Source organism: Capra hircus, unplaced genomic scaffold (genome assembly GCF_001704415.2).
Source record: "Capra hircus breed San Clemente unplaced genomic scaffold, ASM170441v1, whole genome shotgun sequence".
Lineage (NCBI taxonomy): Eukaryota > Metazoa > Chordata > Mammalia > Artiodactyla > Bovidae > Capra > Capra hircus.
Window position 1 is genome coordinate 20,285 of NW_017189547.1, and position 27,868 is coordinate 48,152.

A 27,868-nucleotide genomic window follows, 5' to 3' on the forward strand; every position below is an offset into this window, starting at 1 on the left:
CCTCAGGTACAGGAATCAAAGATGGGGGCTAAGGGCCTTTCCTGAGGGCCTCAAAAGCTCATCCTAGGAACCAGATTGCCCAAGAGGGCCCAGAATAGGGGGTCCTGATGTCAAAAAAATTCTGACATAGCAAACCCTGATTCAGTGACCCAATACTTCAGGAAATAGCAGAATAAGCAATTTATGGCATCAGTGTTCCACGTCAGCTGGCCCCAGATCAAAGACCTGAAATCAAAGAGGCCTAGAGGGTCAGAGGAACACATTTCACAGCTCAATTTGGTTCCCTTTTGAATCACTTTTTCCAAAAGATCATTGTAAATACCCTGATATTCAATATACAACAAAAACAAAAGCTGAACCAGGCTTCAAAGACAAGGTAGCACCCTTCGCAAAGCTCTGGAAGCATTTAGTTTCTCAAAAAGTCAGTGCGCTTATTTGATAATGCACACACACACACTCACACAAAAAACCCTCATGTAACATTTTGGAATGCATTATAAATAGAAGAGCTGAAATTAAATGCTAAATGTGTGTCAACTACAGATGGAGGGAAGTTTTAACCACATTTGGCAAAACTGGCTCAAAAAATGAATAAATTATAAAAACTACTCCCTTCCTCTAAGAAAAGACCTAATTCCTATCATCAGGATTAAGAACCAGAGATCCAACAGGCATATACAGCCTATAACTTAGGTATAATGCAAAGAATTACACTATACCAATTTCTCAATTAACCCCAGGCATCTTCAATTCTTATAACTGAAGAAAAGTGCAGCTGTGTCTATTATTGGCTTAACAATACAGTTAACAGCTTGGAAACAAAGAAGTAACAACCATGATTGGGCGGCCAAGACACCTAAACCAAAGCTTCAGCAGGGAAACCAGTACAGATATAGACCCACAATCAAAGAGATAACTTTATTAGTTTCTTCTACAAGAGACAGTAATATCAACTTTTTTAAAACAGAAATCTCAGGTCATTTGAGAGGCCAAATAGATCCAAAGAAAGATGATAAACAGTTAAATTAATCAAAAGGCACTACACCACCACCTAAAACCTACTACCGCAGTGGTAGTGGGCTAAGGAAGATTAAGCTACAGCAGAATCATCTCATGTTAATGTTACAGATCATAGAGCAGGAATTGAGTTTGCTTTCCAGAAAACTATGGCACAACAATCACTTGGGACCAAGTGGATATTTGGCCAGGAAAAGAAGATCAGGCCAAATGGAAAGGAATAGGGACAAAAAAGAATCCAAGTGACAGAATCCAAGCAAAGGGTGATGGATCAGGCTTTTTCCTCCCAAGAATCATTTGCTCTATGGTGGGTTGCTTCCCCTCAGGCTCCTGCCCTAGGGCTTCTCTAGCCTTACTGGGGCTCAGCCACCAGATCTGGGCTCGGGTTTCCCTAGGCTCTTGCATAATTTAGTACAGACTTTAGAGAACTTATCACACATTGCGGGGTGGGGGCGGTTGCTGAAGCATTCACATGCAAAGTAGTCTGAGCTTCCCCAAACATATCTGGACACTCTACACAAAGCTTTCCAAAGTCCAACATCTTGTAGAAGCTGAACAGTTAAAGCTGCAAGGCTCACAAGATCAAAGAAGCCAGGATGAGACAATACAGGTAGAAAATCCCAGCAGCTACTGTCACTCTATATTTCTCTAACGTATTGGGTTGACCAATAAATTCATTCAGGTTTTCCCATAAGCTGTTAAGGAACAACCCAAATGAACTTTTTGGCCAACACAATAGTAGTATCGCTCATATAACTGATGTGGGATGTAGAGAACTACACTGCAACAAGCTGGGTCTTCTGCTGGATTTTCCATCAAACACCAAAGAAAAAAACAAGGGGTGGGGCTCACTTTATTTTTGAAAAGCCTCAGGAGTTATTCTATTATAAAGGGACATGGCTGAACAGATAGGAGACGGACTCTCCATTGTGAGTTCTTCTGATGGCTTCCGCGAGGATCATGGAGATGTCAATCACCTAGGAAGGCAAGGGGAGCATCAGGTTAGTATACAGACAGAGATGATTGGCCATTGCACACACTGATGAGCAGCCCAATGAGGGGCCTTCCTCTTAAGACTGTGCACTGTGCTGTTTCCCCAAGTGAGCCCACAACCAGCTGCTCTTCATACTCACATTTTAAACGTAACCAACCACTTAATAAAGAGTCAAAATGACAGTGGAGGAAACACTCTTGCCTCACCAAGATGGTGGTGGGCTGGCATTTAAAAACCAGTTTGAAGGTTTCACATTATGTTTGCAGGGGCTGACAGACAAGAGTGACACACACAAACGGTAAAGCATGGACCTGATGTGCATCACAAACACTGGGAGAGTCTGTTAAAACACAAGATCCTGGGTTCCATCTTCCAGAGAGTCTGAGGTCAAGCTGTTTGAATTTTTAGACACACGATCCTTCCTTTTGGGTCACAGATCCTGATGGCTAGCCCTTGAGAGCAATGGAGGAAATCTTCAGAACCCACCCAGAGACCTAATTCAACACATATAATCACCTCCTAAATACTCAGGGGAGTCTTGTTTTGCAAGAATCTCAGTCTCACCTGTATTTTGGAGCAATGCTTCATCTTATCCTCCTGAGGTATGGTATTGGTGACTACTACTGCTTCAAAGCATGCATTATTAATACGAGAAATGGCTGGGCCAGAAAAGATTCCATGAGTCAGGATAGCATAAACCCTGGTGGCTCCAGCTGAGAGAAGTCTAGAGGAAAAAGGAGAGTTGATTAGGAGTAATCTTACTTGTTACTATAAAATCCAAGTTAGTGAAGAGGAATGTTTTAGTCAGCTTGCACTGCCATAACAGAATACCACAGACTGGATGACTTAAACTGAATTTTATTTCTCGCTTGTTTCTGGAAGTTGGGAAGTCTAAGATCAAGGGGCCAGCAAGGTAGGTTTTGTTCTGAGACCTCTTCTCTTGGTTTGTTGGTGGCCATCTTACTATGTGCTTATGTGATCTCTTTGTGTGCACAGATCGAGAGGAGGAATGGGGTTGGGAAGAGCTCTCTGGTGTCTCTGCTTATAAGGACACCAATATCATCACGAGGGCCCCACCCTCATGCCCTCACCTAAACCTAATTACCTCCCAAAGGTCCCATCTCCAAATACCATCACACTGGGGGTTAGGGTTGAATTTTCAGGTGATACAGTTCAGTCAATAACTTATCTGAAAAGGTTTGGATTAGTGTAAAAGGACTGTGGCACAAACAGCTATGCTCAACAATCTGTCTGTTCTTTCTAGTACACAGCTGGACACTTCCCAGCCTCCCTTGCATAGTTAGGTATGGCCAAGTGACTTAATTCTGGCTATCTAAATGTGGACAGATCTAAATGTGGACAGATTCTTATAAAAAACTTCCCATGGATGATCCTCCATGCTCTTTTCCCTTTCTGGCTGGCCACAATGGAAATGTTAAAGACGCAGTGCCATAAGACTGAAAGGGGCATACTTGCACTGGAGAATACCATGAACAAGTAACTTTACTGTGTTAAGGGAGTTGACCTGTTATGAGTAATTAGCATTATCTTACTAATATGACAGATAAAAGGAGTTTTATAAATTCATACTCCAGGATCCAAGCCAGGAAATCACTCTGCATACAAGCTTTTTGTTTTTTTAAGCACACACACACACACACACACACACACACACACACATTTATATACATACACACACGCACTGGAGAAGAAAATTGCAGCCCACTTCAGTATTCTTGACTGGAAAATCCCACGGATAGAAGAGCCTGGCAGGCTACAGCCCATGGGTTGCAAAAGAGTCAGACACGGCTTAGCAACTAAACAACAACATATATATATATATATATGAGATTTTTAAAAATTATGAGAAACAATGCTGTCCATAGTGACTTGGATTATAAGCAATGGGGAGCCATTTACAGTTTTAAAGAAGGCATGAGGGGAATCTAGTTTTAGGAAGATAAGCCAGTGGGGCAGCAATGTGAAAGATGGACTGGGAGGTTAGAGACTGGTGAATGGCAGCAGAGAAGAGAGGCAAGGTTAATTCAGAACAGCGCAGGCAAATGATGAGAAAGAGTAAGAATGAAGGAAGTAGCTGCAAAAATGGACGGTCTAGAGGTAAGGCCAGGGTTTCCAGCTTAGGTAAAATATAGTCTACAAGCAATAAATGCTGGAGAGGGTGTGGAGAAAAGGGAACCCTCTTACACTGTTGGTGGGAATGCAAACTAGTACAGCCACTATGGAGAACAGTGTGGAGATTCCTTAAAAAACTGGAAATAGAACTGCCTTATGACCCAGCAATCCCACTCCTGGGCATACATACCGAGGAAACCAGAATTGAAAGAGACACATGTACCCTAATGTTCATCACAGCACTGTTTATACTAGCCAGGACATGGAAGCAACCTAGATGTCCATCAGCAGACGAATGGATAAGAAAGCTGTGGTACATATACACAATGGAGTATTACTCAGACATTAAAAAGAATACATTTGAATCAGTTCTAATGAGGTGGATGAAACTGGAGCCGATTATACAGAGTGAGGTAAGCCAGAAAGAAAAACACCAATACAGTATACTAACACATATATATGGAATTTAGAAAGATGGTAATGATAACTCTGTATGCAAGACAGCAAAAGAGACCCAGATGTATAGAACAGTCTTTTGGACTCTGTGGGAGAGGGTGAGGGTGGGATGATTTGGGAGAATGGCATCGAAACATGTATACTATCATGTAAGAAATGAATCGCTAGTCCAGGTTCGATGCATGAGACAGGGTGCTCAGGGCTGGTGCACTGGGATGACCCAGAGAGATGGTATGGGGAGGGTGGTGGGAGGGGGGTTCAGGGTTGGGAACTCATGTACACTTGTGGTGGATTCATGTCATTGTATGGCAAAACCAATACAGTAAAGTAAAAAAATAAAATTTAAAAAAAAATAAAAAAAATAAATATGGGAATATACTTCTGTCTTCTCAGGGCTATGGATTTCTTACCTTAACCTGTTTTAAAGAACTATCAAAAGTAGATTACTCAGGGAATTCCATGGCAGTTTGGTGGTTAGGACCCCATAAGATTTCACTGCCAAGGGCACAGGCTCGATCCCTAGTCAGGAAACTGAGATCCCGCAAGCCGCAAAGTATGGTCACTCAGAGAGATGAGATAATTTTTTGGAAATACAGTGGTGATAGTTGCACAACACTGTGACTATAACTAATGTCACTGAGCTGCACACTTAAAAATGATTAAAATGGGGAATTTCCTGGTGATCCAGTGATTAGGACTCTGTTTTCACTGCTGTGGGCATGGGTTCAATCCCTGGTCAGACAACTAAAATCCCAAAAGCTGCACGACCCCCCCCAAAAACAGTTAAAATGGCAAATTTCATGTTGTATACAGTCTAGCACAATAGCAAGGAAAAATAAAACTAAGAAACTCTAGAGGAAAAAAAGTAAGAATACCCGTCAATCTACATGCATTGCAATTCAAGCCTAGGGTGACAAAACAGTCAGTTAGAATTCCCTAAACTGAGTTGCAAAGAGAATCAGCAGGCTTAGGGCAGTCAGACAGTAGTTTTTCACGTCCAGCGCCCAGCCCCACCAGCAGGCACTCACTTGTCAGCTGCATGGCAGATTGTGCCGCAAGTGTCAGCCATGTCATCCACGAGGATGGCCACACGGTCCTTCACGTCCCCTACGAGCACCATGCGGTCCACTTCATTGGCCTTCTTCCGTTCTTTGTGAATCAAGGCAAAGTCCACATTCAACCGGTCTGCGATGGAAGTCACTCTGCAACACAGGGTATTCACAGTTAAAACCTCACTTAAAACCAGTGTGTGTGTGTATCTTAAGACAAAGAAAGGAACTAAAGGATGGGCTTATTTTCTAGGTGAGAATACTCCATGAAACTCAACGGGTCCCAGGGTTGGAAGAAAGTAACTGCAATTAATTGGCATCACAAATTGGGTTTCATAGACGAATGCCTTCATACTCCAAGATGCCTCCCACATCTTAAGAGTAGTTTATGAATTATTAGTCAAACTTAGATTAAAATTCACTCTGGGTTACAGTAGGAGATAGACAACTAATTCTCAGCAATCCCAGGAAGCAGTATAATGAATGCTAGGGCATGTTCGTTTACTGGACTGGCAGCAGAAGGGGAGAAATATACAACTTGGTTAACCAATGCCGGGAGTGTCGACGGTCCCATTATGACATGTGAATGTGGTGAGAAGTGAACCGGAATTTGGTGGGAGAGAAGCAGTGCCCAGCCTGTTCTGTTGTGCCCTCATCACACTCTCCTCAGTGATCTACCAACTGTTGATGTCAACCGTACCTGGACACCAAGCTTGGGAGTTCCTTTAATGACTGCTAGAAAGAAAGTTATACCAATTAAGCAGGCAAACTGGGCATCTTGCTGTACAGACCAAAGGATTTCCAAATCAAAACAATTCCTTTTGTTTAAATTACAAGGTAATACAAACCAGACTAGAAGGTGGGACAGAAGACAAATCTGTCTGGTGACAAAGTACCATGTAATCTCTCAAGCAGCAATCCATTCAGCGCATGGTTGTGCTGCCTGTGACATCTGTGGCCACATTCCACCCTGCCGTCTTGTTATGTGTGAAGAGGCCTGTGCTTTGGGCTTTGTTTCTTAATGGAGTGCTGATCCAACCAAGTATCATGTCCTATTTCCCTTGTGACTACACTCACATATTTTGAGTTTGTGTAGAATACGGGAGAAGCTGTGACCATATAATAGAGAACAGACAAGACTTGGACCACAACCTAGGCAGCATCTGCACCTGATCTCAACGCCCCATATCCTGTATGCTCTCCATCCCTACTGTGTGGGCGCATAACATCAAGAGTCACCCATCTGCTTGGAATGATTACTTAGATGAGGCAAATGCATGATCACTTCGTTCAAGCATCCTAAGCCATCCATACTCAGTGGCCAACAAACTTAGTGCCTGACAAAGTATGAACGGCTCCAAAAAGTCACTCCCTGTGTCCTTGAGGGGAGAACTGCATGCAGGTCACAACTGCACAGGCATTTCTACCTAGCCCCCAAACCCTGCCAAGACAGATGTGACAGCCACTCACTTTGAAAAGATTCCATCACTAGAAGAAAATTACAGGACTTCCCTGGTTAAGAATCTGTCTGCCAATGCAGGGGACACGGATTGGATCCCTCGTCCAGGAAGATTCCACATGCCTCAGGGCAACTGAGCCCATGCACCACCACGACTGAACCTGCGCTCCACGAGAGAAGCCACCACAATGAGAAGTCCACACCGCACAACTAGCCCCCACTTGCCACAGCTAGAGAAAGTCCAAGAGCAGCAATGAAGACCCAGGACAGTAATAAACAAATAAATGATTTAAAAAATTAAACAGTAAACACAATTATGGAGCAATAAACCATCTACTTGGAGAAGGAAATGGCACCCCACTCCAGTATTCTTGCCTGGAGAATCCCATGGACAGAGAAGCCTGGAGGGCTACAGTCCACGGGATCACAAAGAGCCAGAAACGACTGAGCAACTTCACTTTCACTTTAAGCCATCTACTGAAGGCAGTTTTTCTGTATCCAACTTTGGAAAGAAAATTGTGCTTGATTACTTATTTCAAATGAGACTGTTTTCTCAGTCTCTGTGGAAGATGATCTTCACAAGTATGACAACCACTGTGAGGGGGATGTGTTTTAGGCTCTATCTCTAGTATTATAGATGGTAACTAGCAACAACAAGGGACCCGCAAAACCATGCATCTGGCTGGAGAACAGAACTCAAGCTCTCAGCTTATCAGTTCTGTTGAAGTTCCTGAAATAAAGAGGTCGTTGAGAAATAGTCATTGAAAATTTGAATGACTTTTGCAAAGATGTGAATTGGCATTTCCTAATCATCTGTGTTTTGTAGCTCTTCATTCTATTTCCACAACAAGAAGAACATGCGTCACACTTCTGAATGCATTACTAACGAGTGAGCCACTAAGAAAATGAAAAGCTCTTAGTCTGTACCATGTGAGCTGAAGCACTGCAACTGGCAATCCCTGGCAATCAGTTTGTTTCGAATGTTCAGCGCTTGGCTTAAAGAAAATCACCACACTTTCTTTTCCGTCCTGTTTAGTATTCTAATTAAAAAGGTCAAAATGGTTTAACCAACAACATTAAGAGGTATGCACAAAAGGTTGTGCATGAGTACTAGGCGGCTTCAGTCTGTCCGACTGTTTGCGACCCTCTGGACTGTAGCCCGCCAGGCTCCTCTGTCCATGGGATTCTCCAGGCAAGAATACTAGAGTAGGTGGCCATGTCCTCCTCTGGGGGATCTTCCTGACCCAGGGATTGAACCCGTGTCTCCTGCATTGAAGGCGGATCCTTTACTGCTAAGCCACAGGGGAAGTCCATGTAAAAGCTTACTTGTTCACTATCATCATGGGTTTTGACAGCAAGTGGCATTCATTAGAAAATCAAACTGCCTCCTCCTCCTAATGGGTCATAGTGCTGTCACTGACCCTGCAGTGCTGAGTCACTGATGGGTTTTGGTCAAGCCCATGATGCCAGACTATTTTGTGCCCCTCTGCTGCTATCTTATCTTTCAGGCAGTGACTCATGCCAGTAAAACCATATCCAGCCCATGTCCTAAGCTATCAGAACATCCAAATACTTAAAAACTGTTGCTTCTCAGTATCTTGTAATCACCTATACTGAAAAAGAATTGGAAAAAAAACTTTATATATATATATATGTAGTCTTTATAGTCTTTTTCAGACCACTTTGCTGTATACGTGAAACTTAACATTGTAAATCAACTATACTTCAAGAAAAGAAAAACTCAGTTCAACAACAAAAGATCACTTCCTGACACAACTGTCTGAAAACTTTCCCTACTACGTTGGGAATAATATGAATTTCAACCATACCTCTTTGCTCCTCCAGCATCAGGTGAGACAATTGTGCAGTTCCTCCACTCAGAGATGTTCTCCCTTATCCACTTGAGGACTGCTGGCTCTGCATACAAATTGTCGACTGGGATATCAAAAAAGCCCTGCAGAAAGAACGAACCTGGGTCAGTTTGGCTTGTTTTCCTTCTCTTCCATTTACAAATAATGAACACAAAGAGAATAGTAACTTGCCCAGAGAATACTTTACTGGAACATTCAAACTGATCCGAAAACATGCCCAGTATGGCAGACTGTAAAAGCAGACTCCTAGAGTGTGGGTTGTGCAAGAAAGCCCAGCCACAAAGTGAACCCCCGGATAACCCACAACTGACCACAGCCATATGAACAAGCTCCTGAGGAAAACAGCCAAGTCCAGCCAAGATCAGAACTACCCAGCCAGTGTGCAGACCCAAGGGGTAATATATACTTACTACCTTCTGCCACTCAATGTTGGGCTGGCTTGTTAAGAGAGCCAAAGCTAACGGTACACCAGTTAGAGATGCTATGGTATATAAACCTAGTGGAAGGCATTTATAATAAATGGTCACAGTAACTAGTAGTCAGGAGGTTTGTGTTCTAATACTAGTTGCTACAGATCTATTGTACTTCTTAACTAATCGGTCCCTCTTCTATAAAATGGGTATATAATCATCTGGCCTGTATCTCACTGAATTCTCAGAAGCCTCCAAAGATAATGATTTCAAAGTCTCTTTAAAAAGTATCAACTATAAGGTAGTATTCTGCTCCCCAACTCTTTTAATGCTAGAAAGTAGGCTCCAATATCTATGGTTCTAAATTTAATGATAACAATAACAACTCCCATTTATTTCATATCTTTCATGAGCCAGGTGTTTCACTATGAATTTTATATCTTGTTTGATACTCACGATAACAAAGCAGAGTTTGTAAGTGTCAGAGCCAGTCTTCAAACTCAGATTGATGCCAAAGCCTACTACGTTCTTCCCAGAATCCCAAACTGCCTCCCTGTACAACCAGCCCACATGACTAAGACCATGAACTATGCTTCAGGTGAGGATGCTGAAAATGTCATCAATGTCTAGTGTGAGTTGTACTTGGGCAGTTTTTGCTTCCCTGTGGTTTTCAGCATTCAGTCCTCTCTTACCCCATGTCTAATCCCTAATAATCCCTAAGCTAATATTTAGCTCCCAATGATACCTGAATTTGAGAAGCATGAAGGTCCATGGTGATGATATGATCCGCGCCTGCTACAGAGAGCATATTTGCAACCAGCTTGGCTGAGATTGGAGCCCGGCTCTAAAAGGAGGGAAGGAAAGAGGAAAAAAAGCCAATCTGAAAAACAATTCATTTGCTCAAGAAGCATTTATTTATTGTATACCTATTGTGTTTAAGGCACTGGGCTACCAGAAAATTCATACAAAGTGACACAGCCACTGACTTTCAGTTCATCACAGTCTGGCACAAATAGGAAGTGGAATATCATTTTTCCAAATCAGGATACATAACTCAGAAAAACCTTCCCAACCTTTCACTTTCTTCATGTACATATTTTCAGCCTATTAAAGTCTTTCCAATGCTCAATTATTTAAATTAGGCAGACTATATACAAATCTTTTTTGGAAGAATTGTATTAAAATCTCTAAGACATACATACTCAAACCTGTTCAACATCTAACATGTCAACATTTAAAGGCACATCAAAGGATGAAAAGTATCAGTTCAGTTCAGTTCAGTCGCTCAGTCGTGTCTGACTCTTTGCAACCCCATGAATCGCAACACGCCAGGCCTCCCTGTCCATCAAACTCCCGGAGTTCACTCAGACTCACATCCATCAAGTCCGTGATGCCATCCAGCCATCTCATCCTCTGTCGTCCCCTTCTCTTCCTGCCTCCAGTCCCTCCCAGCATCAGAGTCTTTTCCAATGAGTCAACTCTTCGCATGAGGTGGCCAAAATACTGGAGTTTCAGCTTTAGCATCATTCCTTCCAAAGAAATCCCAGGGCTGATCTCCTTCAGAATGGACTGGTAGGATCTCCTTGCAGTCCAAGGGACTCTCAAGAGTCTTCTCCAACACCACAGTTCAAAAGCATCAATTCTTCGGCACTCAGCTTTCTTCACAGTCCAACTCTCACATCCATACATGACCATTGGAAAAACGATAGCCTTGACTAGACGGACCTTAGTCGGCAAAGTAATGTCTCTGCTTTTGAATATGCTGTCTAGGTTGGTCATAACTTTTCTTCCAAAGAGTCTTTTAATTTCATGGCTGCAGTCACCATCTGCAGTGATTTTGGAGCCAAAAAAAATAAAGTCTGACACTATTTCCACTGTTTCCCCATCTATTTCCCATGAAGTGATGAGACCGGATGCCATGATCTTTGTTTTCTCAATGTTGAGCTTTAAGCCAATTTTCACTCTCCTCTTTCACTTTCATCAAGAGGCTTTTTAGTTCCTCTTCATTTTCTGCCATAAGGGTGGTGTCATCTGCATATCTGAGGTTACTGATATGTCTCCCGGCAATCTTGATTCCAGCTTGTGTTTCTTCCAGTCCCCTGTTTCTCATGATGTACTCTGCATATAAGTTAAATAAGCAGGTGATAATATACAGCCTTGACGTACTCCTTTTCCTATTTGGAACCAGTCTGTTGTTCCATGTCCAGGTCTAACTGTTGCTTCCTGACCTGCATACAGATTTCTCAAGAGGCAGGTCAGGTGGTCTGGTATTTCCATCTCTTTCAGAATTTTCCACAGTTGATTGTGATCCACACAGTCAAGGGCTTTGGCATAATCAATAAAGCAGAAATAGATGCTTTTCTGAAACTCTCTTGCTTTTTCCATGATCCAGCGGATGTTGGCAATTTGATCTCTGGTTCCTCTGCCTTTTCTAAAACCAGCTGGAACATCAGGGATTTTGCGGTTCATGTATTGCTGAAGCCTGGCTTGGAGAATTTTGAGCATTACTTTACTAGCATGTGAGATGAGTGCAATTGTGCGGCAGTTTGAGCATTCTTTGGCATTGCCTTTCTTTGGGATTGGAATGAAAACTGACCTTTTCCAGTCCTGTGACCACAGCTGAGTTTTCCAAATTTGCTGGCATATTGAGTGCAGCAGTTTCACAGCATCATCTTTCAGGATCTGAAACAGCTCAACTGGAATTCCATCACCTCCACTAGCTTTGTTTGCAGCGATGTTTTCCAAGGCCCACTTGACTTCACATTCCAGGATGTCTGGCTCTAGATTATTGCTAACACCATCATGGTTATCTGGGTCGTGAAGATCTTTTTTGTACAGTTCTTCCATGTATTCTTGCCACCTCTTCTTAATGTCTTCTGCTTCTGTTAGGTCCAGACCATTTCTGTCCTTTATTGAGCCCAACTTTGCATGAAATGTTCCCTTGGTATCTCTAATTTTCTTGAAGAGATCTCTAGTCTTTCCCATTCTGATCTTTTCCTCTATTTCTTTGCATTGATTACTGAAGAAGGCTTTCTTATCTCTTCTTGCTATTCTCTGGAACTCTGCATTCAGATGCTTATATCTTTCCTTTTCTCCTTTGCTTTTCACTTCTCTTCTTTTCACAGCTATTTGTAAGCCTTCCCCAGACAGCCATTTTGCTTTTTTGCATTTCTTTTCCATGGGGATGGTCTTGATCCCTGTCTCCTATACAATGTCACGAACCTCATTCCATCAGGCACTCTATCAGATCTAGGCCGTTAAATCTATTTCTCACTTCCACTGTATAATCATAAGGGATTTGATTTAGGTCATACCTGAATAGTCTAGTGGTTTTCCCTACTTTCTTCAATTTAAGTCTGAATTTGGTAATATGGAGTTCATGATCTGAGTCACAGTCAGCTCCTGGTCTTGTTTTTGTTGACTGTATAGAGCTTCTCCATCTTTGGGTGCAAAGAATATAATCAATCTGATTTCAGTGTTGACCATCTGGTGATGTCCATGTGTAGAGTCTTCTCTTGTGTTGTTGGAAGAGGGTGTTTGCTATGACCAGTGCATTTTCTTGGCAAAACTCTATTAGTCTTTGCCCTGCTTCATTCCACATTCCAAGGCCAAATTTGCCTGTTACTCCAGGTGTTTCTTGACTCCCTACTTTTGCATTCTGGTCCCCTATAATGAAAAGGACATCTTTTTGGGGTGTTAGTTCTAAAAGGTCTTGTAGGTCTTCATAAAAGCATTCAATTTCAGCTTCTTCAGCGTTACTGGTTGGGGCATAGACTTGGATAACTGTGATCCTGAATGGTTTGCCTTGGAGACGAACAGAGATCATTCTGTCGTTTTTGAGATTGCATCCAAGTACTGCATTTCAGACCCTTCTGTTGACCATGATGGCTACTCCATTTCTTCTGAGAGATTCCTGCCCGTAGTAGTAGATATAATGATCATCTGAGTTAAATTCACCCATTCCAGTCCATTTTAGTTCACTGATTCCTAGAATGTTGACGTTCACTCTTGCCATCTCGTTTGACCACTTCCAATTTGCCTTGATTCATGGACCTGACATTCCAGGTTCCTATGCAATATTGCTCTTTACAGCATCCGACCTTGCTTCTATCACCAGTCACATCCACAGCTGGGTATTGTTTTTGCTTTGGCTCCATCCCTTCATTCTTTCTGGAGTTATTTCTCCACTGATCTCCATTAGCATACTGGGCACCTACCGACCTGGGGAGTTCCTCTTTCAGTATCCTATCATTTTGCCTTTTCCTACTGTTCATGGGGTTCTCAAGGCAAGAATACTGAAGTGGTTTGCCATTCCCTTCCCCAGTGGACCACATTCTGTCAGACCTCTCCACCATGACCCGCCCATCTCGGGTGGCCCCACGGGCATGGCTTGGTTTCATTGAGTTAGACAAGGCTGTGGTCCTTGTATGATTAGATTCACTAGTTTTCTGTGATTATGGTTTCAGTGTGTCTGCCCTCTGATGCCCTCTTGCAACACCTACCATCTTACGTGGGTTTCTCTTACTTGGGCATGGAGTATCTCTTCACGGCTGCTCCAGCAAAGTGCAGCCGCTGCTCCTTACCTTGGATGAAGGGTATCTCCTTACCACCAGCCTTCCTGACCTTCAACATTGGATGGCTCTTATTTTATTAATTACAGCACTCCCCTTACTCATCCAGAGGCTAAACTTCTAGTAACCTCAACCCCCTTAAATAACAGGTAAATACACCTGACTGCAGCATAAAATAACAAGGCCCATGTCCTACACTCTACTCCTTAGCAGCACTGTATTCTATTGAAATAAAAGTATCTGGCCTTCTCCCAGGTATCGTACATATTAATAAAATTTGGGCATCAATTACATGGACCAGCAAAGTTTCACCTATATGCTTTATCTTCTAATACTCCAAAGAAGGTGAGGTGTGCATGTGTGTATTCATGTAACAGACTTCAAGTTCTATGAAGAGGTCACAACTATAACCAAGAGGATCCCAGAGGATCTACCAGTTTAAAAAAATTCTCTACTCCATGGGAGCTGGTGCTTAGTCTTACTGCTGCTGCTGCTAAGTCACGTCAGTCGTGTCTGACTCTGTGTGACCCCACAGACGGCACCCAACAGGCTCCTCTGTCTGTAGGATTTTCCAGGCAAGAACACTAGAGTGGGTTGCCATTTCCTTCTCCAATGCATGAAAGTGAAAAGTGAAAGTGAAGTCGCTCAGTCATATCCGACTCTTAGCGACCCCATGAACTGCAGCCTACCAGGCTCCTCCATCCATGGGATTCTCCAGGCAAGAGTATTGGAGTGGGGTGCCATTGCCTTCTCCTAGTCTTACTGATACAATGAAAACAATAGCACCGAGTTAGCCAAAAGTCACATATGTATGACTGGGATAAAACAGACAGACTGCAAATGTGTTGCTTTATACAAACCAATCACATCAATTGTTTTGAAAATCAGATAATGCCTAAGATAAAAAATAATATCCTCTAAATATACATTTGATAATTAAGGAAGTTTTTTTTACTTTGGGCAAGTGCTCCTGCTTCTCCTGATTTGAGAAAATAAGAATTAAAAAAAAAAGAGAGAGATTCCACTCCTACCTTATCCTTCTTATCCTGCCGGGCATAAGGGAAGCACGGGATGACTGCAGTAACCCGGCTGGCTGAAGCAATCTTGCAGGCATTAATCATAATCAAAAGTTCCATGAGATTGTCATTGATTTCACCACAGCCACTCTGAACAATGTAGACATCCTCTCCACGAACACTTTCTCCGATTTCCACACTATAGGAAAAGGAAGGAAAGACAACAAAAACAGATTTTAAAGCACTCTACTGTACATCTACAGTAAAGTCTAAAAAACACAGCTTCCCCACTAGTATGCTATGAATGGATTATAGGAGATTCCCCTGAAGGAGCCCCTGTACCAGAAACTGTGTACCGCCTATTTACCCCAGTGTACTATACCTATTTTCATAGGTGACATGACATGAAAAAAATTGGCTAAGGTACTTAGTAATTGGACCATAATTTCAGTAAGCAGGCTGTATCTCATTTTATATGTGTGAATGCAAATTTGATACAGCATCTATGACTGTCATCAGTATATAATAAAGGAACCAGAAAGCTCATACAAGGAATGAATCACTACTGTTTTAGGATGATGCCTTCTACAGAAGACTGTACCATGTCTACCACACTGGCAGTTCACTGAACAAATGCTCATATCCCAGTCACTGTGCTAGGTGCCAGCAACACGATGGAGAACAGATGTGGTCCTTGCCTTCATTCTATGCTTACTGTGCTCTGGTCCAATCAGTAAGTCTTATTTTAAAGAATTCCATAGGAAATTACTCTAATTATGGAATAAGGCTATATTTTACTATAAAATGCAAGTTTTAATATTTGTACTTGGATCCTTACCAAGAATAACTTATTAAAAATAATAACCTCAATGATACCTCAAAGCAAAACCATTTCCCCAATTAATATTGTAGGTGACGTGGGGGAGAGGGGAGTGTGTGGGTATATGTGCATGCATGCTTGTGTAGGCAAGCAGATCAGAACAGTTAATAACCTGTACTGATGAAGAGGAAAACTTCCACTGTCAGAAGCTGATATCAGACATAATTATTATTTAAAAATCATTTGTTCCCAATCCAAGTTACAGTTGTAAGGATCCTACTTTTTAAAAGAATGGGGTTACTTTATATTGTAAAGCAAGAAAAATAAAAGCAAATGGTAAAAATCAAACCAGAAACCAGTTAGAACAGGGATGTTGAAATTCACAGTAGTCCAAACAAAGACAAAAACATATTAGTTTGGAATATCTGGAGAAAAACCTTCAGGCACTGAAAAATGGGCAAAATGAACCCAAAATAATCAGAAGGAAGAAATCAGACATAAAGAGCAGGAACCAATGAAACAGTAAAACAATAAAGAAAAACCACTGAAACAAAAAGCTCTTGGTGGGGGGGAAATCAATAAAATTGATAAACCTCTAGAAAGGCTGACCTAAAACAACTTTACCAGAGAAGCTTACCAAACATTTAAAGAATTAACACGAATTTTGGGGACTTCCCTGGTGGTCCAGCGGCTAAGACTCCAAGCTGCCAATGCAGGGGGCCCAAGTTAGATCCCTGGTCAGGGAACTAGAACCCACGTGCCCCAACTAAGGCCGGACACAGCCAAATAAATAAAAACAGATTTTTGCCTAATCTTTTCAAGAAAATAGATGCGAATACTTTTCAACTCATTTTATGAGGCCAGTATTGCCCAGATACCAAAGCCAGACAAAGGCAATATAAAAACAGAAAACTACAGAGGAAGAGAAAGATAAAAATGGGTGTGGTTGCAGCAGGGCAATAGGAAGGATCCTTGCAATGACAGAATGTGGTTTTTTTTTTTCCTTGACTCTATCAATGTCAGTATCTTGGTGGTCGCATTATATAACAGCAACAGCCAAGAAAGCTACACTTTGGGAAACTAGAGTTGGGAACCTTGGGAAAACTGCATAATGGGTACACAGGATCTCTCTGTTATTTCTTACGATTCCATGCTAACCTACGATGACTTCAAAATTCTATTTTAACCAAATATGTATTATTATACCTTGTGCATAGTTGAGTAAATTACTGCAGCCCTCAGTGAAAGCTGAGGTCATAAAAGTACTGGGTTGGGCAAAAACTCTGTTCTGGTTTTTGGTAACAATCTATGGAAAGAACTTTTTGGCCAATCCAATATATCTAAAAACAGGCACTTCTGTAATAAGTCAAAAGAAACTAGTCTGATTGTATTAATATTTTCTGAGAAATGAGTTCTAGTTTGAGGTTAACTTGAGAAGTAGCTCATCTTGAAAAATATTTTCTCCCTAGTTTACTAGGTGACTTCCCTGGTGGCTCAGAGGTTAAAGTGTCTGCCTGGAATGCAGGAGACCCGGGTTCGATCCCTGGGTCGGGAAGATCCCCTGGAGAAGGCAATGGCACCCCACTCCAGTACTCTTGCCTGGAGAATCCCATGGAGGGAGGAGCCTGGTAGGCTACAGTCCATGGGGTTGCAAAGAGTCGGACAGGACTGAGCGACTTCACTTTCACTTTCACTTTACTAGGCATCAGTCAAACCATCTTCCTTTACATTCCTTGATTCACCCTTTCCCGCCTTCGCACACATATTCCCACTATCTGGAATGCTCTTCCTACTACTAACTCATTAATTTCTTAGGTCTCCAATCAAAATATCATTTCTGACCATCTTAATACAAGTGACTTTCCTAAGAACCTATAAGATTAAAAATGACTTTAAAAGTATCAACCAATTTTACCGTGAGAACCTTATTTGCATACTAATTCAAGCAACTGTTAAAAAAAACACATTACTGTTAATTTGCTTTAGGTGAGAAAATGGTATTGTGGTCAATGAAATGTATGCGGGTGATATGACAGAATATCAAGGTTTGCTTCAAAATAATCCAATTATGGGAAGTGCAGGGAGGGGGAATATTAGATGAAACAAGAATGGCCATGAAGTGATAACTGCTAAGCCAGGTGATCAATTCTTCGGTGCTCAGCTTTCTTTATAGTCCAACTCTCACAACCATACAGGACTACTGGAAAAGACATAGCTTTGACTAGATGGACTTTTCTTGGCAAAGCAATGTCTCCACTTTTTAAGATGCTGTCTAGGTTGGTCATAGCTTTTCTTCCAAGGAGCAAGTGTCTTTTAATTTCATGGCTGCAGTCCCTATTTGCAGTGATTTTGGAGTCCAAGAAAGTAAAGTCTCTCACTGTTTCCATTGTCTCCCCATCTATTTCCCATGAAGTGATGGGACCAGATGCCATGATCTTAGTTTTCTGAATGTTGAGTTTTAAGCCAGCTTTTTCATTCTCCTCTTTCACTTTCATCAAGAGGCTCTTTAGTTCTTCACTTTCTGCCATAAGGGTGGTGTCATCTGCATATCTGAGGTTATTGATTTTTCTCCCAGCAATCTTGATTCCAGCTTGTGCTTCTTCCAGGCCAGCATTTCTCATGATGTACTCTGCATAGAAGTTAAATAAGCAGGGTGACAATATACAGCCTTGACATACTCCTTTTCCTATTTGGAACCAGTCTGTTGTTCCACGTCCAGTTCTACCTGTTGCTTCCTGACCTGCATACAGGTTTCTCAGGAGGCAGGTCAGGTGGTCTGGTATTCTCATCTCTTTAAGAATCTTCCAGTTTGTTGTGGTGTTGGAGAAGACTCTTGAGGGTCCCTTGGACTGCAAGGAGATCCAACCAGTCCATCCTAAAGGAAATCAGTCCTGAATATTCATTGGAAGGACTGATGCTGAAGCTGAAACTCCAATACTTTGGCCACCTGATGCGAAGAACTGACTCGCATCTTGGAAAAGACTATGGAAAAGACTATGATGCTGGGAAAGATTGAGGGCAGGAGGAGAAAGGGACGAGAAAATGAGATGGTTTGATGGCATCACTGACTTGATGGACATGAGTTTGAGTAAGCTCTGGGAGTTGGTGATGGACAGGGAAGCCTGGCGTGCTGCAGTCCATGGGGTCACAGAGTCGGACATGACTGAGCAAATGAACTGAACTGAACTGGGTGATGGGTGGAAGGCAGGAAGATCATTTACTCTCTCTACTTCTGCATGTATGTTTGAAATGTTCTATAACTGAGTTAGATAAATAAAGTGACTCTCCCCAGGTATTCTCTCATTATCCTGGTTATTCTTTTCAGAACACATCACAATTTCTCATCACCTTATATTTTATGTACTTGTTTATCTGTTTCCCTCTCTAGAATGCAAGCCAGCTCCATGAAGGCAGGAACTGGATCTGTCGTGCCCAACCAGCCAGTGCCAATAACACAAAGAATGAATGAATGAGTGAATGAATGAATACCACTCAGGATTAGGATACCCCTTGAATCTGCTCACTTTAAGGCAGAATATGAACCTTCTGCAGGCCTGCTGTTGTGAATTCAGAAGACTGTTGATTGTCCCTCACAAACTAACTCACCTCACACTAGAGGTAAGTGGGTCCAACATGTTTCTTCCAAAGGTTTTGACAGATCTGCTCATCCCTTTAACAGACACTCAGCTGACAGATATTTAATGGGGGTGGAACTACAACCTGATGAGTTCACCAGGATTTGATGGCTACAAAGAATTTTATGGTGGGATCCTGAAATAGTGATGCCAAGCAACATAATGAGCCAAACATCAATTTTGTGGACCTTAAGACATACTTGAACAGACATCTATTAACTACCAAGATCAGCCTTAAGAAACAACTAAAGTGGGCTTCCCTGGTGGTTCAGTGGTAAAGAATCTGCCTGCCAATGCAAGAGACTTGAGTTTGATCTGGGAAGACCCCACATGGGGTGGGTCAACTAAGCCCATGCACCACAACTATTGAGCCTGTGCTCTAGAGCCCACAAGCCACAACTACTGAGCCCACATGCTGAAACTACTGGAGCTGCAAACCCTAGAGCCCATGCTCCACCACCGCAGTGGGAAGCCTGTGCACCACAACTCGAGCAAAGCCCACGCAGCAACGAAGAGCCAGCACAGCCAAAGAGAAGATATTTTTTAAAAGATTTAAAAAAAAAAGTAAAAGCAACTAAAGGGACTTCCCTGGTGGTCCACACTCCCAATGCAGGGAGCCCATGTTCGATCCCTGGTCAGAGAACTAGATCCTCCACAGCACAACTAAAGATCCCACCTGCCACAAGAAAACTGAGCATCCTGCGTGCCACAACTAAGACCTGGAGCAATCAAATAAATATTTTTAAAAAAGAAAGAAACGACTAAAGCTGTCGGCAACATCAACTACGCTAGTGCCAAAATTGCTTTCGGGAGACGTTGTTCTAAATTCAAATAAGCAGGCAGGAGGGGACCAGGGAAAGCTTCCTGGAAGAACAACTTGCATGTTGTCCAAAAGTAGGCCCAAGAGCACTACTGTCCAATGTGGGAGTCACTGGCCTCATGTGGTTATTGAGCACTTGGATGTGGCTACTGCAACTGAGGAAGGGAACTGAGATGCGAAGTAATATTAATACCATACCTTTCTGTGAAGACAGTAAAAATGTTTTAAATGAATTGATTTTTATATTGATTACATGTTAACTTAAAGTGGGGGGGGGTGGGAGGGGAGTTTGGAATTGGGAACATGTGTACGCCCGTGGCGGATTCATGTTTATGTGTGGCAAAATCAACACAATATTGTAAAGTATAGAACGGACTTTTGGACTCTGAGGGAGAGGGAGAGGGTGGGATGATTTGGGAGAATGGCATTGAAACATGTATACTATCATGTAAGAAACGAAGTGCCAGTCTATGTTCAATACAGGATACAGGATGCTTGGGGCTGGTGCATGGGGATGATCCAGAGATGATATGGGGTGGGAGGTGGGAGGGGGATTCAGGATTGGGAGCTTGTATACACCCGTGGTGGATTCATGTCAATGTATGGCAAAACCAATACAGTATTGTAAAGTAAAATAAAGTAAAAATAAAAAAATAAAAATAAATAAATAAATAAAAATTCCAAACAAAAAAATTAAATAAATAAAATAATAATAATAAATAAACAAAATTTTTTTTAAAAAATACCACTCAAATGGATAGAATTCAGTAACACCTGTGGAGCTAAGCCTGCTCTGCCAGTTCCTCACTGAGGTGGGCCCAAACAAGAGGCTGAGGGAGTTTCAAGGTGCTTCCAAATCTCCTTTACTAACACTGCCTGCCCTTTGAGAGGTTCCAGGCTAAGAGTCCCTTCTTTGTTTTATGGTGCACAACTCTATGGTCCTGACAAAGTAGTATTTCAAATATCTGAGCAACTTCAAAACTCAAGAAAATTTTAGTCCTGCCCACTGTCATCCCTACTACATCATCTCCTTGTCCAAGACCAAGCTCTCCACTTCTCTCAGGGAGAATGAAAGTCAGGCACATTGATTGCCCATAAAAGCCAATTGGATCTTCCATATTTGGTACAGGAAGCCTATGGCCCTTGTTTGAGTCAAGAACACTATGAGAATCATCTGTGCTCCATTCACTCACCAGTCAGACTGCAGGATTAGGAGCCAGGAAAGAGCAGTTTGACAATTGATCCAAGACAGTATAAGGGACAGGCTAATTATCTACTACTCTAAAGCTGTCTTTTTATCAAATAAGGCCAGAAAGCAACATACCTAACACCATGGTGGCTTATCTCTTTTTTACAAATGCCTCCACTATCAAAGTCAATATAAAAAATTGCTTACTTGTTCATTATATTACTGGGTATCATTATTTAAGGATCTCACCCAAAAAATTTGCAGAATTGTGTGTCTGGAAGTAGTATCTAAAGATTTTTATGAAGATAAAAATTACATAATTTATTGCACAAGTCTTTATCCCTTTGGCTGCCAGGAAGCCAAGGGATACAGTTAAAGTAACACTAAATAAACTTCAGTAATCACTTTATGCCAAATTCTTCACATAGTTACTATAGTCCTTTGTTCTAATAGGCTTCTGCTGTACCTATCTAACTTTTTGTATGTGTGACTATCATGAAACACTAAACCTTTCTTGAAAGCAGGCAAGGTATTAATTACAAAATTAAATTTTCACTGCCAACCTGTACCACTTTTGTATTATATCACCTAAGGATAATCAACCAACAGTGCGGCCATTTCCCAAAGCCAAACTTAGGACTAGCACTTACCTTTCAATCATAGAAGGACGTTATGACCAGACATGCATTTAATAACTAGAAAAAGTTATTTAACTATATGAAAAATAAAAGTAGCACATGTAAATTAGGACACTGTCCTTGTTTTACTGTATGCAATTCCAATCTCACTAATCAAGACCAATCTTTTCCTCCAGTTAGTACTATGATGTATTTTCATAAAGTCTTTTTCAAAAGCCTTATACAGTTTGGTCAATAAACAGTTCAATGAATCCTCAAAAAACCTTAATATTATTCTTATGGTTTCCTCTAAGTCTCAGAGATAATAAGTTAGGCAGTGATGTATGGCAGAAAAATTGATGGTGTGCCTGAAACCTGTTTGCTTTTAAACCAGGTAGGAAGACCTGGTTTAGCAACTGAAAGGTAACACTTCTTGTTCTTTCCCTCTAGCTAATGGCTGTTGCTGCTGCTGCTAAGTCACTTTAGTCATGTCCGACTCCATGCAACCCCACAGACGGCAGCCCAACAGGCTCCTCCATCCCCGGGATTCTCCAGGCAAGAATACTGTAGTGGGTTGCCATTTCCTTCTCCTAGCTAATGGCATGTCTTCCAAACTGGCTTTGGGCAAGTGGTTCTCTCAGCTGTTCTGGGGAGGCCAGGTGACTAGCTCCTCCACTTCGTTTAAACACAAAACAGAAAATAAAGTGAATTTTAAAATGCCTTTTAATTGGTGGTATTTTTAAGAAAATCTCAAGAATTTAGATGGGTGCTGGCACATGCAAAACACAGGGAAATCCTAGGGGACCAAGGTTAGTCACCCCCCTTTCAGCCTACCTAGAGTAACCAAAGAAAACAAAGTTATTTGACAATATTGAAGAGAGTTGAGTCCAAACATTCAGTACATATCTTTTTGCCTTTTCATACTGTTCATGGGGTTCTCAAGGCAAGAATACTGAAGTGGTTTGCCATTCCCTTCTCCAGTGGACCATGTTTTGTCATTGGAAAAGCCCCTGATACTGGGAAAAATTGAAGGCAGGTGGAGAAGGGGATGACAGAGGATGAGATTGTTGGATGGCATCACCGACTCAATGGACATGAGTCTGAGCAAGCTCTGGGAGTTGGTGATGGACAGGGAAGCCTGGCGTGCAGCAGTCCATGGGGTCGCAAAGAGCTGGACATGACTGAGTGACTGAACTGATTTAGTACATATAATAAAAAAAGAAAAAGACCCAGGGGACTTCCCTGGTGGTTCAATGGTTAAGAATTTGCCTTCCAATGCAGGGAGTGCGGGTTAGATCCCTGATTGGGGAACTAAGATCACATGTGCAGCAAGGCAACTAAGCCCACGCACCACAACAAAGAGCCTGCATGCTGCAACCAAGACCCGACAGAGCCAAAATATTTCTGAAAAAGAAAGAAACAGAATCACACACAAAGAACCAACCAGTGGTTACCAATGAAGAAGGGAAAGGGGGTAAGATAAAGGTAGGTGATTAAGAGTACAAACTACTGTGTATAAAATAAAGCTAAAAGGATATATAGTACAACACAGGGAATATAGCCAACATTTTATAATAACTATAAATGGACTACAACATTAAAAATTATTTATCATTTTGTTGTACACCTGAAACCTTATATAAATACTGCATGTCAACTACACCTCAGGTAAAAAACTTAATACATTCAGAAGTTCTAAAAGCCAGATAAATATTGTATCAGCAAAAAAAATTAAAGGACTTTCCCCAGAGGTGGGGAAGTTACCCTCTGAATCGTAGTTCCTTCATCCATAAAATGGGGATTGTAAGAGTAATCTCTTACAGCAGTGTGGAGGGGATTAAATGTGAAATGTGTATAAAGTACTAAGCATAGGAACTAGCACATTTTAAGCACTCACTATTTATTATTATTAATATCACCATTACTAATAGCAGAAACTTGTTCAACTTTTTTGGAGATCAATTTGGCAATAAGTATTAAAAGGCCTGAAAAGTAGTGTATACCCTTTAACCTAGTAATTCTTATAGAGATCCAGGAGTTTTCATATAAAAGCATTAGATCAAAAATGATAAATATTGAATAGGGACTTGGTGATCTAAAATTATAGTAAAATCATGACAAGACTGTACAGCTATTTAAAACACTGGAGACTAAATATTAAGAGGAGAAGTATTCAAAATATAGTGCTGAGTGAAGAAAGCTATAAACAATATGCCATACTTTTTTTAAAAAGTATATAAACACACAAACACCTGGAAGGTCATAAACTGAAATGTGAACAGTTTATCTTGGGTGGTAGAATTATTTGGGACATCTTTTATCCTATATTCCCCACATTTTTTGCAATACCATCACCATCCCTTACCAACACTGAGAATCTGTTAAGACAATGTTCTAAGAATTTTACTCCCATCTCATTTAATTGTCACAAAAGACTCCAAAAAACGTGTATGCTCAATCATGTCCAACTCTTTGAGACCCCCATGGACTGCAGCCTACCAGGCTTCTTTGTCCATGGGATTTTCCACGCAAGAATACTGGAGTGGGTTGCTATCTCCCCCTCCAAGGGTTCTTCCTGACCCAGGGATGGAATCCGAGTCTCCTGCATTGGCAGCTGGATTCTTTACCACTGAGCCACTTGGGAAGCCCAAATTTATTATTTGATAGTTTTATAGAGCCATTCCCTTCTCCAGGGATCTTCCTGACCCAGGGATCAAACCTAGGTCTTCCACATGGCAGGCATGTTCTTTACTGTCTGAGCCACCACAATACTCTGGGTAGATAATATTTTACAGGTGAGATTACTGAGACAAAGAAAGGCTTAGGATTCAAATCCAGCTTCTCTGATTCCAGAGCCTGAACCCTCAACCTCTCTCATAACTATCCGTGTGCCATACACCCACATATATGTATGTATGTTTCTCCTTAAAAACTGGACAGCAGGAACTCCCTGGTGGCACAGTGGTTAAGAATCTGCCTGCCAATGCAGGGGACATGGGTTTGATCCCTCCTGGGAAGATTCCACACACCACGAGGCAACTAAGCCCATGTGCCACAACTACTGAGCCCATGTTCTAGAGCCCGGGAGCTGCAACTACTGAGCCCATGTGTCCCAACTACTGAAGCCCTTCTCTGACAACAAGACAAGCCACCGTAATGAGAAGTCTGTTCACAGCAATGAAGAGCAGTGCGCCCCCCCACTCCCCTGCCAACTACTACTCGCTGCAAATAGAAAAAGCCCACGCACAGCAAGGAAGACCCAGTGCAACCAAAAATTAACGAATTTTAAAAAACTGGACAGCAAAGGATGATCCTGACTTCAGGAGAAAACTACTCGAGAGAGCATCAACCCCTGAGATTGTGCCAAATTGCAGCAAAACAGTCTCATCTGAGGATGGGCTCTGCAGTTCCCCATCTAATGACCCCCAGCACCCACTGTGGGTAGGTGCTATCCTGTCCATGACCTTTAGATCCCAGAGTCAGGGCAGCAATGACCACTTCTGCAGTGCAGAAAAGCCAAAGGTTGGGGGAGGGAGGTGAGGGGAAGCTCCATAGGCAACATATTCAATTATGTTCAATGAAGATTTCAGAACATCTAAGGAGCCAAAAAGCTAATTAAGCCAGAAACAAAGCAACCGAACCAGTCAGCAATTTTCCATTGGGCTTAATCTTATTCAATGCTTCCAAGCATGTTACTGTCTGGTTATTTAAAAATGAAATCAGCCTTTTAGCTCAGCGAAGTAGATTGGGGCTCCAGATAATTTTAGAGAAATCAATCAGTAGACCACTAAACTGTTCTCCTCTCCTCTCCCAATTTAGCCTCAGGTTCTGATGTGGTGCACTAGGCAGAGGGTGCACAGGGAAAATAAAGTCTTTGTATTTTTCCTGGAAGCATAGAAAAAAGATTTAATAGTCACAGTTCTCTAGGGAACAACAAAAAAAAACCACCTCCAAATGAAAATCATTCTGGTCCCCTAGCTATACTGCCACTTGCAAAGTCTGGTCCTGTTTTATTACAGCCCGTGAGTCATAATGGTGTGGTTAAGCTAAAGACAGCAGCTTGGCTAGCCTTCTGACTAAGGTTTTGTCTGGTTACAGACCGCATCAGGGCTTGCACCATCATCTGCATCACAACCAATGGCACAATGATCAAGCATCCAGAAGGAAGCTGTCCACTACAGATGAATGCTTTTACCAGCAGGGTCTACAAAGGACAGGGGAAGTTACACTTTGGGAAGAGAAAAGGAAAACAAAAGCACTTAGGAAAAAATGTTCAGGGCAATCTTCACTAATTTAACTGACTCATTAGGTTTGGTGTAAATTTTCCCCTTAATAGAGGACTGACTGTAGGTACTGCTCTGATTTGATCAACAGGATAACAACAAAATACAGAAAAACACTTAGCAGAACCAGAAGATTCTAGATTTAGATGGAAGTGGTACTGAAAGGATTTGGTGACCAAGTTATCTCTAAGATGGCCCCAAGGTTCAGGAGCATGGTGGAAGTGGGGGGGAGGGAGCAAATTTAATCAGCAAAGCAATGACAAAAAATTCATTGCAATGAACTATGCATTTCCAGCCTTCCACTCCATTATCTTTCTTCTATTATCTTAATATTCAGGGATTAAAATGTTTCTTAAATCCTCCACACAACATTAGAAGTGCAAGTTCAGGATAGACTTTGGTTCTGAAAAATATGCTTTTGCACTGTTTTACAAACAACTACGCTTGGGAAGATCAAGGATTCCAGAATTAAGGTTCCCCATTATTTTCTGGATGGCTCAAACCAAGATGCTGGCAATCGGGATGCAGTTAACGCATCATTTTATTCAAGCGACTAGATTTAACTTCGAGTTTAAAGATGTGAAAATTCAACACTCGCCAATCTAAGGAAGTCCTCGCTATTAATTTTGGCGCCCTCAGCACATAATGTCAAATTCCCTCAATAGGAAATCGGACCAACACGGTTTCAAATTGAAAAGCTGCTTCTCAGACACTAGGAGGAACACCACGAGGGCTCAGTACGCAGTAGGATCTCCCAGGCGAGCCGGTCTAAGAGCGGAAGAGAACCCAGTCTGGATGGCTCAACAGCTAAGCGGCAAAGCCACGTGTCCCCACCGCGAAGCCCAGGCATTCTTCCCCTCTAGCCACTCTAGGAAGCCACCATCCCCGCCCTTGGCTTCAAACCCACTAGCTTCGCCTCCTGCTCCATCTTGACTCCACCCACCACACAGTGAGAATGAACGTGACCCTCCCGCGAGAGGTAAAATAACGGAAACAGCCCGTGAGGCACGCTCGTCACAGAGCTGCCCCTTCCCCCCAAACCCGGCCCTTTGGAACTCACGCTGTGACCTCATCCCCCTACCCTCGGCTGCCCTGGCCTCTCCGGCAGGTGAGGCCGGTTGGCGTCCCAACTTCATCCTCACCAGGTCTCCTGGTTGCTGAATTTCTTAGTCACCACCTTGCCCAGTTCCAGGCCCAGGCGGTCGGCAATCTTCTGGGATAGATCCTGGTGGGAGCTCCCGCTGAAGATTTTGATGTTCGGCATCTTGGCCAACTACCCTAGGCTCTCTTTGCTTAACGATCACTGCTGCTGCCGCCGAGACCCGAACCGAGTGGGCCCAGAGACTCAGTACTAAGCACTCGCGTTTCTACTCCGCCATCTTACATTCCCGCCCGGTGCGCGGCTCTAAATCGCCAGCGCAGGGTAGGTGTAGTCAGCGGGGAAGCCCTCTCTCCGATTGGCTGAGCGCTAGTGGGTCCTCGCTGTAGTTCCGCCTATCCCCGACTGTCTCGAGGATTGACTGGAGGC

General features: G+C 42.3%; 1 protein-coding gene across 1 annotated transcript; it reads right to left on the reverse strand.

The window, feature by feature from the left end:
* Nucleotides 1-893: 893 nt before the first annotated feature.
* Nucleotides 894-27,796, reverse strand: LOC102173923 (ribose-phosphate pyrophosphokinase 1). The gene is made up of 7 exons (XM_018044448.1): nucleotides 27,483-27,796; nucleotides 14,992-15,175; nucleotides 10,135-10,233; nucleotides 8,938-9,062; nucleotides 5,629-5,802; nucleotides 2,576-2,735; nucleotides 894-1,994 (listed from the first exon to the last, which is right to left on the reverse strand). The coding sequence occupies exons 1-7, from the start codon at nucleotides 27,602-27,604 to the stop codon at nucleotides 1,902-1,904; spliced, it is 957 nt and encodes a 318-aa protein (XP_017899937.1). The 5' UTR covers nucleotides 27,605-27,796; the 3' UTR covers nucleotides 894-1,901.
* Between the last annotated feature and the right edge of the window lie 72 nt (nucleotides 27,797-27,868).